The 13,169-nt window shown below is 43.3% G+C and overlaps 1 protein-coding gene across 1 annotated transcript in view; it reads right to left on the reverse strand.

Annotated features, from left to right (window-relative positions):
* Positions 1-1,380: 1,380 nt before the first annotated feature.
* enpp2l (ectonucleotide pyrophosphatase/phosphodiesterase 2-like) overlaps positions 1,381-13,169 on the reverse strand; it is a 31,248-nt gene continuing 19,459 nt past the window's right edge. The window contains exons 24-25 of the mRNA XM_020505483.2: positions 5,024-5,177; positions 1,381-2,577 (exon numbers count right to left, since the gene is read on the reverse strand). Coding sequence (XP_020361072.1) covers positions 2,407-2,577; positions 5,024-5,177 — 325 coding nt within the window. The 3' untranslated portion in view covers positions 1,381-2,406. The remainder of the gene's footprint in view (positions 2,578-5,023; positions 5,178-13,169) is intronic.

Consider the following 13,169-nt stretch of genomic DNA (forward strand, 5'->3'; position numbering starts at 1 on the left):
TCTCCAAAAGCCTGTGTATATATGTGTCTTTCAGAGTGGTTGGGTTGAAAGTGAAAGTCATATTTCGGTTGGACCCAGTGTGCAATTGACCAATAAAGTGATCTTAATCTTAAAATCAATATTTTCTGAGAGTAGGAGACTTTAATTAATAGGGCAAGTATTGCCCTGGTAGTATTAGGAATTGGTGAACAATTGTTGATGGTGCAATTGTTGAAATAAAGAAATAGATCATTTAAATCAGCAATCGAAACAATAATAAAGCGTTTCCCCCGCCCCTGTTTCAGTAAAAAACTAGGGGTGGGACTGGAGAAATGTACTGTAACCACTCTCAAATTCTTATACAGAGCTATGGATGCAAAAATGACAGTGTTATTTTATTAGTGCCCCTACAGGGCACTAACTGTATGTCGCTCTGGAGGAACTGCCCCTCCCTACCTTCAGGCTATGCTCAAACCCAACACCCCAACCCAAGCACCGTTCTGCCACATCAGGTCTCTTGGCCCTCCCACCCATACGGGGGGGGCAGCTCCCGCTCAGCACAGTCCAAGCTCTTCTCTGTCCTGGCACCCCAATGGTAGAACCAGCTTCCCCCTGAAGTTAGGACAGCAGATTCCCTTCCCATCTTCTGAAAACATCTGAACCCCTTTCCTCTTTAAAGAGTATCTTAAATAATCCCCCTCCTTACCTAGCCCCCCCCCCCCCCCCCCCAACAAAATCCTGAACCAACACTTGCACTTGACCCCCCCCCCCCCTTTCCTAGCTCTGACTTTGCTGATAACTACTCTATTGAGGAAAAGTGTAATACTATGCCTGTGATATGTGCTTGTCCCACCTAGCTATTTTAAGATCAATGCGCTAACTACGTCGCTCTGAATAAGAATGCCTGCTAAATGACAAAAATACAAATAAAACATTTAAAAGTCAATAAATCGTTCATAACCACTGACTTTGGAACTTTAAGAAAACTTTTGAGTCTCTGTATGTAAGATCAGTGTAAAGACTGAATCAAACATTTTTTTTCCTTCAAAGCATAATCTAAACAGTAGCCAAATCCAGCAATGATTCCACTGAAGGAGGGAATTAAGCTTTGTAAATGATCTGGAAAAGCACTTTGCAGAGCCATTATCATCTAAATCTGAAATAACAACCACCCAGATTTTAGTGCGTAGCTTCCACAATTATTCCTCATGGATAAACAGCGAAAAACAGTAAAAGTATAGCATAAGAAAACACACCTTTTAAACTTAGCGTTTTGGTCTTAACTCCAAATACTACAGCCAAGGTCAAATGATTGACAAGATGGTGCTCTCAAATTTCTCTATACATAACATACATACTGATTGAATGGTTACGGTGGCAAAAATGGCTCAAATGGTCATCTGCAATATTATAAGTATTTATTCTGATCAGAACCTTGCCACATGCTAATAATACACAATTTAGAAGGGAAAAACATATCCAGATACCATTTGAGGCCATCAATGGAGCTTGTACTAAGTGACATGAAAATGATTGTTAATTGTGATGAATCTATGACTTTGACTGAGATAAGTGTGCTGCCAGCAGGGCCGTTATCAGTAATAGATTTAGTACAGTACGCTCAATGCCAAACAGCCAATCATTGCACTTGACTCCACTGTCATAAACATCATATACCAGTTGTTAAAGTTATGTTATAACACAGTTATAAGATCTTATAACAACTGACTTAGCACTTATAACACCAATGCACTAGCCTGTTAGCTAACCTGAACAACGCTTTGTGTCACCAATAAAGTATTACAGCAAGTTGCCGTTGATGCCTCGACTGTATAACATTTGCTCTGTCATCCTTCTGTAAACCTTATGTAGGTGTAGGAGGTGGCAGTAAAGTCTTCACACGAATTACACAGATACTTCAGGCTATAGTACATCATCACTGTGCGGCATTAAGAGATATGAAATCATCTTCCTGCAACCAAAGGGCCCATTACCTAATCCAACCCATTACTCCACTTCCCCAAACAAACACTCGATTCACGACACAACCCTTTCTCTCGAACCACACACAGCAAAAGTCTAATTCCACTTCTACACAAGAGCTCTCTGAATTAGTGTGACTAAGTGGTAGCATTATTATCTTCTACCTAATAAATATGACAAATTGTATACAAATATACACCTAAAGATCAGAGATGTACTGGGGAGAGAGACCCCACTGGGCACACGCTGGTTGAATCAACGTTGTTTCCACATCATTTCAATGAAATTACGTTGCACCAATGTGGAGTAGACGTTGAATTGGCGTCTGTGCCCAGTAGGACAGAGAGGGGAGAGACAGAGAGGGGAAGTGAAACACAGTAACAAGATTGAGAAGAGAGTGAAAACAATACAGAGATACAGTAAGAGTGAGTCTGTGTGGTGTCATTAGGTGTCACTCTCAAAGGTGTGCAGGAAGGTCTTGAGGGAGAGGGTCTGGGTGTAGTTCAGGGTGGTGGAGCGGTACATGTCCAGCCCTGTGAGGATCTCCACATCTCTGACACGCGCTGTGTGCAACATCAGCAGCTCCTCCACCCACTGTGACTCGTCGTCTGAGCTCTGCAGGACCACCACAAGTCAAGATTAAATGTTTATGTACTCAAGGGTTTCTATTTATTTTTACTATTTTCTACATTGTAGAATAATAGTGAAGACATCAAAACTATGAAATAAGATACATGGAATCGTGTAGTAACCAAAAAAGTGTTCAACAAATCAAAATATATTTTACATTTCAGATTCTTCAAAGTAGCCACCCTTTACCTTGACAGATTTGCACACTCTTGGCATTCTCTCAACCAGATTCATCTGGAATGATTTTCCAACAGTCTTGAATGAGTTCCCACATATGCTGAGCACTTGTTAGCTGCTTTTCCTTCACTCTGCGGTCCAACTCATCCCAAACATTCTCAATTGGGTTGAGGTCGAATGATTGTGGAAGCCAGGTCCTCTGATGCAGCACTCCATCACTCTCCTTCTTGGTCAAATAGCCCTTACACAGCCTGAAGGTGTGTTGGGTCCTTGTCCTGTTGAAAAACAAATGATAGTCCCACTAAGCGCAAACCAGATGGAATGGTGTATCGCTGCAGAATGTTGTGGTATCCATGCTGGTTAAGTGTGCCTTGAATTCTAAATAAATCACTGACAGTGTCACCAGCAAAGCTCTCCCACAACATCATACCTCCTCCTCCATGCTTCATGGTGGGAACCACACATGCGGAGATCATCCGTTCACCCACACCGCGTCTCACAAAGATATGGCGGTTGGAACCAAAAATCTCAAATTTGGACAGATTTCCACCGGTCTAATGTCCATTGCTCATGTTTCATGGCCCAAGCAAGTATCGTCTTCTTATTGGTGTCCTTTAGTAGTGGTTTCTTTGCAGCAATTTGACCATCAAGGCCTGATTCACATAGTCTCCTCTGAACAGTTGATGTTCAGATGTATCTGTTACTTGAACTCTGTGAAGCATTTATTTGGGCTGCAATTTCTGAGGGTGGTAACTCTAATGAACTTCTCCTCTGCAGCGGAGGTAACTCGGGGTCTTCCTTTCCTGTGGTGGTCCTCATGAAAGACAGTTTCATCATAGCGCTTGATGGTTTTTGCAACTGCACTTGAAGAAACTTCCAAAGTTCTTGACATTTTCCAGATTGACTGACCTTCATGTCTTAAAGTAATGGACTGTCTTTTCTCTTTTCTTTTTTGAGCTGTTCTCATGGCTCGTTCTTTTGCTCTGACATGCACTGTCAACTGTGGGACCTTATATAGACAGGTGTGTGCCTTTCCAATTTAATTTACCACAGGTGGACTCCAACCAAGTTGTAGAAACATCTCAAGGATGAAAGAAACATCTCAAGGATGATCAATGGAAACAGAATGCACCTGAGCTCAATTTCGAGTCTCATAGCAAAGGGTCTGAATAATTATGTAAATAAGGCATTTCTGTTTATTACATTTCTAAAAACCTGTTTTTGCATTGTCATTATGGGGTATCGTGTGTACATTGCTGAGGACACTTCGATTTTTAAATTTTTATAATAAGGCTGTAACATAACAAAATGAGGAAAAATTCAAGGGGTCTTAATACTTTTTGAAGGCACTGTATTGTGAAATTTGAACTGACACAGAAGGCTGCAATAAATGCCATCTTCTGCTGACAACGCAAAGCTTAATACATCCTTAATACAATTTCCTTCAAAGAAATTCAGTTTAAAACTTCATGTGTAATCTGCACATTGTTTAAGTCATTAACGGGAAGGTCAGAGCTGTGTGAATATCTCGGCCCTGAATCAGGCCTTTTATGAGTTTGTGTGGCAAACGGTTAGTGAGAAGAGTGACAGGTAGCCTACAGAGATGGTCATCTGTATTCATTCTAAATGTCACTCCAATAATTCAGTAGGGCAAGGGATGTCCCATGAATGGAAGTCTGAACATAAGAAACTGTGGAAAAGGTTATTAGATGCAGAGTTGACTCAAGGACTGTGCAGTGAAACAACAAAGTACTTCCCCTACACCATTTAACTGTTCCCTTGAAATGATTCTAGAATGCTAGACCTTTCCCTATGATTCTTAAGAATGCCTCAGCATGAAAGTATCATGTGGTGCCAAGAGTTTGTCAAGGGAATAACGCCAGTTGAATTAGCTCACATAAATGCCAACCGTTGCCATGTAATTTCTAAGTAAATAGCTTTTAAATTATGTGGTATTGTTCTGTGAAATAAATACGCACTCGGAGGTTGGATTCTATTTGTATAGAATCCTGTGATTAAAGCAACTGCGGTTGAATATAGAGAGTCCCAGCCATGGGGAAGAATGGTGGAGCCAAGATACACATAACCACTCATACAGGGTCAGATACTATTTCATCCATCTAATGGTTACGGTAAGGGCTGGCAGTAGGATAACCTGATCCTTGATCTGCGGTGAATGACAATTTCTGATGTAGTCTTCTTCAAGCAGAGAGCTAGTCATAGACATAGTGCCCCCATGTGGTGAGAGAATTACCTTGCAGCTCTCATCATTATCTGAGCGGTGGGGTAAGAGGAAGGAGAAGACATTGAGGGGGCCGTCACACGCCTCGGCCGTCTGGTTGACATCCTGACAGTTGGTGATCACTACGTAGTAGTGGGTGGGGACCGGAGCCGAGACTCCGGCGTACCTGGGGGTGACAGTCATTAGTGGTCACTTTAATGAATATACAGACACGCACACACACACAAACAGCACCCCCCCCCTTCACTGCAGCCGACGTGAGTAAAACATTTAAAAACGTGTTAACCCTCGCAAGGCTGCAGGCCCAGACGGCATCCCCAGCCGCATCCTCAGAGCATGCGCAGACCAGCTGGCTGGTGTATTTACGGACATAATCAATCAATCCTTATCCCAGTCTGCTGTCCCCACATGCTTCAATTGTTCCTGTTCCCAAGAAAGCTAAGGTAACAGAGCTAAACGACTACCAGCACTCACTTCCCTCATCATGAAGTGCTTTGAGAGACTAGTCAAGGACCATATCACCTCCAGCCTACCTGACACACTAGACCCACTCCAATTTGCTTACCGCACCAATAGGTCCACAGACGATGCAATCGCAACCACACTGCACACTGCCCTAACCCATCTGGACAAGAGGAAGACCTATGTGAGAATGCTGTTCATCGACTACAGCTCAGCATTTAACACCATAGTACCCTCCAAACTCGTCATCAAGCTCGAGACCCTGGGTCTCGACCCCGCCCTGTGCAACTGGGTACTGGACTTCCTGATGGGCCGCCCCCAGGTGGTGAGGGTAGGTAACAACATCTCCACCCCGCTGAACCTCAACACTGGGGCCCCACAAGGGTGCGTTCTGAGCCCTCTCCTGTACTCCCTGTTCACCCACAAGTTTGCGGACAACACTACAGAGGTAGGCTTGATTACCAACAACAACGAGACGGCCTACAGGGAGGAGGTGAGGGCTCTCGGAGTCTGGTGTCAGGAAAATAACCTCACACTCAACGTCAACAAAACAAAGGAGATGATCGTGGACTTCTGGAAACAGCAGAGGGAGCACCCCCCTATCCACATCGACGGTACAGTAGTGGAGAGGGTAGTAAGTTTTAAGTTCCTCGGGGTACACATCACAGACAAACTGAATTGGTCCACCCACACAGTGTGGTGAAGAAGGCGCAGCAGTGCCTCTTCAACCTCAGGAGGCTGAAGAAATTCGGCTTGTCACCAAAAGCACACAAACCTTTACAGATGCACAATCGAGAGCATCCTGTCGGGCTGTATCACCGCCTGGTACGGCAACTGCTCCGCCCACAACCGTAAGGCTTTCCAGAGGGTAGTGAGGTCTGCACAACGCATCACCGGGGGCAAACTACCTGCTCTCCAGGACACCTACACCACCTGATGTCACAGGAAGGCCATAAAGATCATCAAGGACAACAACCACCCGAGCTTCTGCCTGTTCACCCCGCTATCATCCAGAAGGCGAGGTCAGTACAGATGCATCAAAGCAGGGACCAAGAGACTGAAAAACAGCTTCTATCTCAAGGCCATCAGACTGTTAAACAGCCACCACTAACATTGAGTGGCTGATGCCAACATACTGACTCAACTCCAGCCACATTAATAATGGAAAATTGATGTAAAAAATGTATCACTAGCCACTTTAAACAATGCCACTTAATATAATGTTTACATACCCTACATTACTCATCTCATATGTATATACTGTACTCTATACCACCTACTGCATCTTGCCTACGCCGTTCTGTACCATCATTCATTCATATATCTTTATGTACATATTATTTTTCCCTTTACACTTGTGTGTATAAGGTAGTTGTGGAATTGTTAGGTTAGATTACTCGTTGGGTATTACTGTATCGGAACTAGAAGCACAAGCATTTCGCTACACTCGCATTAACATCTGCTATCCATGTGTATGTGACAAATAAAATTGGATTGGATTACCATCATACCACCCCAACAGATCCACAGATGATGTAATCTCTATTGCACACTTGGTATGGTAACTGCCCTTTCCCACCTGGACAAAAGGAACACCTACGTGTTCAGAATTCAACAGCATAGTTGAATGGGCGGCAGGTAGCCTAGTGGTTAGAGTGTTGGACTTGTTTATTTATTTAACATTTTTATTTCACCTTTATTTAACCAGGTAGGCTAGTTGAGAACAAGTTCTCATTTGCAACTGTGACCTGGCCAAGATAAAGCATAGCAGTGTGAACAGACAACACAGAGTTACGCATGGAGTAAACAATTAACAAGTCAATAACACAGTAGAAAAAAAAGGGGAGTCTATATACATTGTGTGCAAAAGGCATGAGGAGGTAGGCAAATAATTACAATTTTGCAGATTAACACTGGAGTGATAAATGATCAGATGGTCATGTACAGGTAGAGATATTGGTGTGCAAAAGAGCAGAAAAGTAAATAAATAAAAACAGTATGGGGATGAGGTAGGTAAAAATGGGTGGGCTATTTACCGATAGACTATGTACAGCTGCAGCGATCGGTTAGCTGCTCAGATAGCTGATGTTTGAAGTTGGTGAGGGAGATAAAAGTCTCCAACTTCAGCGATTTTTGCAATTCGTTCCAGTGACAGGCAGCAGAGAACTGGAACGAAAGGCGGCCAAATGAGGTGTAGGCTTTAGGGATGATCAGTGAGATACACCTGCTGGAGCGTGTGCTACGGATGGGTGTTGCCATCGTGACCAGTGAACTGAGATAAGGCGGAGCTTTACCTAGCATGGACTTGTAGATGACCTGGAGCCAGTGGGTCTGGCGACGAATATGTAGCGAGGGCCAGCCGACTAGAGCATACAAGTCACAGTGGTGGGTGGTATAAGGTGCTTTAGTGACAAAACGGATGGCACTGTGATAAACTGCATCCAGTTTGCTGAGTAGAGTGTTGGAAGCAATTTTGTAGATGACATCGCCGAAGTCGAGGATCGGTAGGATAGTCAGTTTTACTAGGGTAAGTTTGGCGGCGTGAGTGAAGGAGGCTTTGTTGCGGAATAGAAAGCCGACTCTTGATTTGATTTTCGATTGGAGATGTTTGATATGAGTCTGGAAGGAGAGTTTAGTCTAGCCAGACACCTAGGTACTTATAGATATCCACATATTCAAGGTCGGAACCATCCAGGGTGGTGATGCTGGTCAGGCGGGTGCAGGCAGCGACCGGTTGAAAAGCATGCATTTGGTTTTACTAGCGTTTAAGAGCAGTTGGAGGCCACGGAAGGAGTGTTATGGCATTAGATAGCACAGTGTCCAAGGACGGGCCGGAAGTATATAGAATGGTGTCGTCTGCGTAGAGGTGGATCAGGGAATCGCCCACAGCAAGAGCAACATCATTGATATATACAGAGAAAAGAGTCGGCCCGAGGATTGAACCGTGTGGCACCCCCATAGAGACTGCCAGAGGACCGGACAGCATGCCCTCCGATTTGACACACTGAACTCTGTCTGCAAAGTAATTGGTGAACCAGGCAAGGCAGTCATCCGAAAAACCGAGGCTACTGAGTCTGCCGATAAGAATATGGTGATTGACAGAGTCGAAAGCCTTGGCAAGGTCGATGAAGACGGCTGCACAGTACTGTCTTTTATCGATGGCGGTTATGATATTGTTTACGTTGAGCGTGGCTGAGGTGCACCCATGACCGGCTCGGAAACCAGATTGCACAGCGGAGAAGGTACGGTGGGATTCGAGATGTTCAGTGACCTGTTTGTTGACTTGGCTTTCGAAGACCTTAGATAGGCAGGGCAGGATGGATATAGGTCTGTAACAGTTTGGGTCCAGGGTACTCCCCCTTTGAAGAGGGGGATGACTGCGGCAGCTTTCCAGCTTGTAACTGGAAGGTTGCAAGATCAAATCCCAGAGCTGACAAGGTAAAAATCTGTTGTTCTGCCCCTGAACAAGGCAGTTAACCCACTGTTCCTAGGCTGTCATTGAAAATAAGAATTTGTTCTTAACTCACTTGTGCCCTCCAAGCTCATCACTAAACTAAGGACCCTGGGATTAAACACCTCCCTTAGCAACTGGGTCCTGGACTTCCTGAGGGGCTGCTCCCAGGTGGTGAGGGTAGGCAACAACACACACTGACCTCAACACGTGGACCCTGTCGTGGCTGAATCAGAATCGGTTAGGTAACATTGATAAATAAGATGTTTTATTTACATAATAATGCTTATGAGAGATATGTCATTAGAATGTATTCTTTTGGATAATACTGTTTGCAGTTATCCCTTCTCTGCTAGGGCTAAGTCACTAGGGGCCCAGAGAGGGGCTTGTCTTCTTATGGTAATGTGTCTAACTATTACATGTCCCCTCTGAGGTTGCCCTTATCTTGATCTAGTATATGACCTAAGAGGCTCACTGTCTCGGTGAGCTTGTCCAGGAGGGGGTGTATTTGAGATGGGAGTATCTAGAATTGACAATTGATATATGCCATTGGATGAGGTAATGTTTGGTCCTAAGTGGTACCAAGAACGAGTTAAGAACTTCGATTAGGAGACCAAACTGAACAATAATTTATAGCTAATGCTATCTAGCTATGATATACTCCTCTTTCAAGTTAAAGGTTCTTTGTGTAATGTTCCTAAGATCTGTTATTCGTCATGTGAGTTGAGATGGGTGTGTCTTGGCTATAAATGATACTAAGAACTGTTTTGTAAGCACTCTCAGATAATTAATTTATAGACACTGAATTGATCTGAGAGTCACAGGGCGATGGTGAAGCTCATATAATTAAATATGGACTTTATGATATAACTCTGACTTGTGTGTGGTTTGCTCTCTCATGATTTGGTAATACAGGAAATTTCCACGACAGCCCCTCAGCAGTGCATGTTTAGTCCCCTCTACATCACTAAGGAATTACTATGGTCCACACACCAACACAGCCATGAAGAGGGCACAACAATGCCTCTTACCCCTCAGGAGGCTGAAAAGATTTGGCATGGACCCTCAGGTCCTCAAAAGGTTATAAAGCTGCACCAGTGAGAGCATTTTGACTGGCTGCATCACCACCTGGTATGGTAACTGCTTGGCATCTGACCACAATGCGCTACAGAGGGTAGTGCGTACAGCCCATTACATCCCTGGAGCCAAGCTCCCTGCCATTCAGGACCTCTATACCAGGCAGTGTCAGAGGAAGACGCTAAAAATTGTCAAAGACCAGCCACCAAAGTCATAGACTGTTCACTCTGCTACCGCACGACAAGCAGTACCAATGCACCAGGTCTGGAACCAATAGGACCCTGAACAGCTTCTATCCCCAAGCCATAAGACTGCTAAATCGTTAGTTAAATAGTTAACCAATAGCTACCCAGACTATCTGCAATGACCCTTTTTGTACTAACTATTTTGACTGCTGTTACTGTTTATTATCTATCCTGTTGCACAGTCACTATACCCCTACCTATATGTACATATCTACCTCAATTACCCCTTACCCCTGCACATCGACTCGGTTGTGGTACCCCATGTATATATCCAAGTTATCGTTACTCATTGTGTATTTATTCCTCGTGTTAATATTTTTATATTATTTCTATTTTTTTCTCTGCCTTGTTGTTCACACCTGTTGCTTACGAAGCATGTGACAAATACCATTTGATTTGGCACACACACACACACACCTGCAGACACAAAACCAAAAAATCATGACCAGAGGAACCGGACCTGGTCCGGTTATAAAGCGGTTATAATCAGAAAAATTGCCTCTGAGCAATTCCAGAATTCAGATTCTATAATCTATGAAATATCACCCCCAAATGTGTGTATGCATATTTATATTACAGTACTTCCCCATTTATCTGAACTTTAAATCGCTAATAAAAAGGATGGGCGTCAGTACCATATTCAGCAACCTATTCCTCCACTAGTTGGGAGGACAAGCCCATACATTTATCCTGGTGGTTATGCTTGTGACACTCATTATTTAGGTAAAAGCAGTGGCATGTATTCATGGACGTCAAGAGAAGCCAAGCTTCCCCATAAAAACAATAAATATATATATATACAGTATACATATAATTACTTAAGTCTCTCTGTGTTTTATCATTTTCATTAAATTCGCAAGTGGCAAGGCTGAAACTATATCTCAATGGAGAAATCATCAAAGCGAGGAAACAGCGCCCTCTGTCTTTGTAGCCTTTGTGTAGCCCATGTATTTGATGCTGTCTGGTCAAAAAGAGTATAACATGATGTTGCCTTCTGTAACATTGAATTCAATTGCAAGGGAAGCCAGCTAGCGTTTGGCTTCCCTTGATAAAAAAATTATATAATAATAAGCGAGCTCAACTCTGAATGGTCTTGGTGCAGCAAAACAAAATGTCAAGGGATGCCAGTTTGGATTCGGCTTCATTCCAATCAAATCACAACAAAGCAAAACGTCAGTCAGCTTCTGGAATGTGTCCCGCAGTAGCTAGCTATGGATGGAGATAGGGATCTAGAGTTTATAGTTCAAAACGATTTTGTAAAATTGTCATTTGAGCAGCAACTGAAAATCAAGGTGAATGGGAGGCCGACTCCAAAATTGGATATTGCGCAGGGGAGAGGAGCAAGGGGTGCAACCTGATATTTCAACACTGAGAATTACAATACGACTGGCTAACTGGGAGTGCTAAGTAAAAAAAATAATGTTTTGCTGGCCATGCCTTCTATTTGACAAGAGCACATGTTTGCTCAACAACCCTTGGGCCACCACGGGTTTTTCTGATCTTGCAAATCTGGGCAGGTCCCTTGACCGATATGTAAAATCTAAAAAACACATTATGGCGAGCCTGAAACTAAAGCTCTTTGGTCGAGTCCAGATCAAAAAGGCTCTCAACCAGGCCGCAGTGATCAGTGTCCAGAGGCACATCGAACAGGTGAATAAAACAGAGACATTCTGAAGAAACTGTTAATCGCAGTAATATTTCTGGGACCGCAGGAGCAAGCCTTCAGGAGGCATGACGAGTCAGCAACAAGCCTTAACAAAGGTCATTTTGTGGAACTTGTCAATGCATTTGCAGAGTTCGATACTGCCATGACTGAACACTGTGGGACAAGCAACATATTTACAGGTACAGTACCAGTCAAAAGTTTGGACAACTGCTCATGGACAACTGCTCATATTTTTTGTTACTATTTTCTACATTGCAGAATAATATTGAAGACATCAGAACTATGAAAGAACACATATGGAATCAAGTTGTAACAAAAAATTAAACAAATCATAATATATATTATATTTGAGATTCTTCAAAGTAGCCTTGATGACAGCTTTGCACACTCTTGGCATTTTCACAACCAACATTATGAGATAGTCACCTGGAATGCATTTTAATTCAAAGTTGTGCCTTGTTGTTACAAGGTAGGGTTGGTATGCAGAAGATAGCACTATTTGGGAAAAGACCACGCCCATATTATGGCAAGAACAGCTCAATTAAGTAAAGAGAAACGACAGCCCATTATTACGTTAAAACATGAAGGTCAGTCAATCAGTAACTTTTAAAGTTTCTTCAAGTGCAGTCGCAAAACCCACCAAGCACTATGATGAAACTGGCTCTCATGTGGACTGCTGCAGGGAAGGAAGACTCAGAGGATGCTGCAGAGGATACATTTATTAGAATTATCTGCACCTCAGATTGCAGCCCAAATAAATGCTTCACAGAGTTCAAGTAACAGACATCTCAACATCAACTGTTCAGAGGAGACTATGTGAATCAGGCCTTCATGGTCAAATTGCTGCAAAGAAACCACAACTAAAAAACACCAATAATAAGAAGAGACTTGATTGAGCCAAGAAACACGAGCAATAGACAGGCCGGTGGAAATCTGCCCTTTGGTCTGATGAGTCCAAATGTGAGATTTTTGGTTCCAACCACTTTGTCTCTGTGAGACTTTGAGTAGGTGAAGGATGATCTCTGCCTGTGTGGTTCCCACCGTGAAGCATGGAGGAGGAGGTGTGATGGTTCTTGCTGATGACACTGTCAGTGATGTATTTAGAATTCAAGGCACACTTAACCAGCATGGATACCACAGCATTCTGCAGCAATACACTATTCCATCTGGTTTGCACTTAGTGGGACTATCATTTGTTTTTCATTTTTCAACAGGGCAATGACCCAACACACCTCCAGGCTGTGTAAGGGCTATTTG

This window comes from Oncorhynchus kisutch, linkage group LG17 (genome assembly GCF_002021735.2).
Source record: "Oncorhynchus kisutch isolate 150728-3 linkage group LG17, Okis_V2, whole genome shotgun sequence".
NCBI classification, from domain to species: Eukaryota; Metazoa; Chordata; class Actinopteri; order Salmoniformes; family Salmonidae; genus Oncorhynchus; species Oncorhynchus kisutch.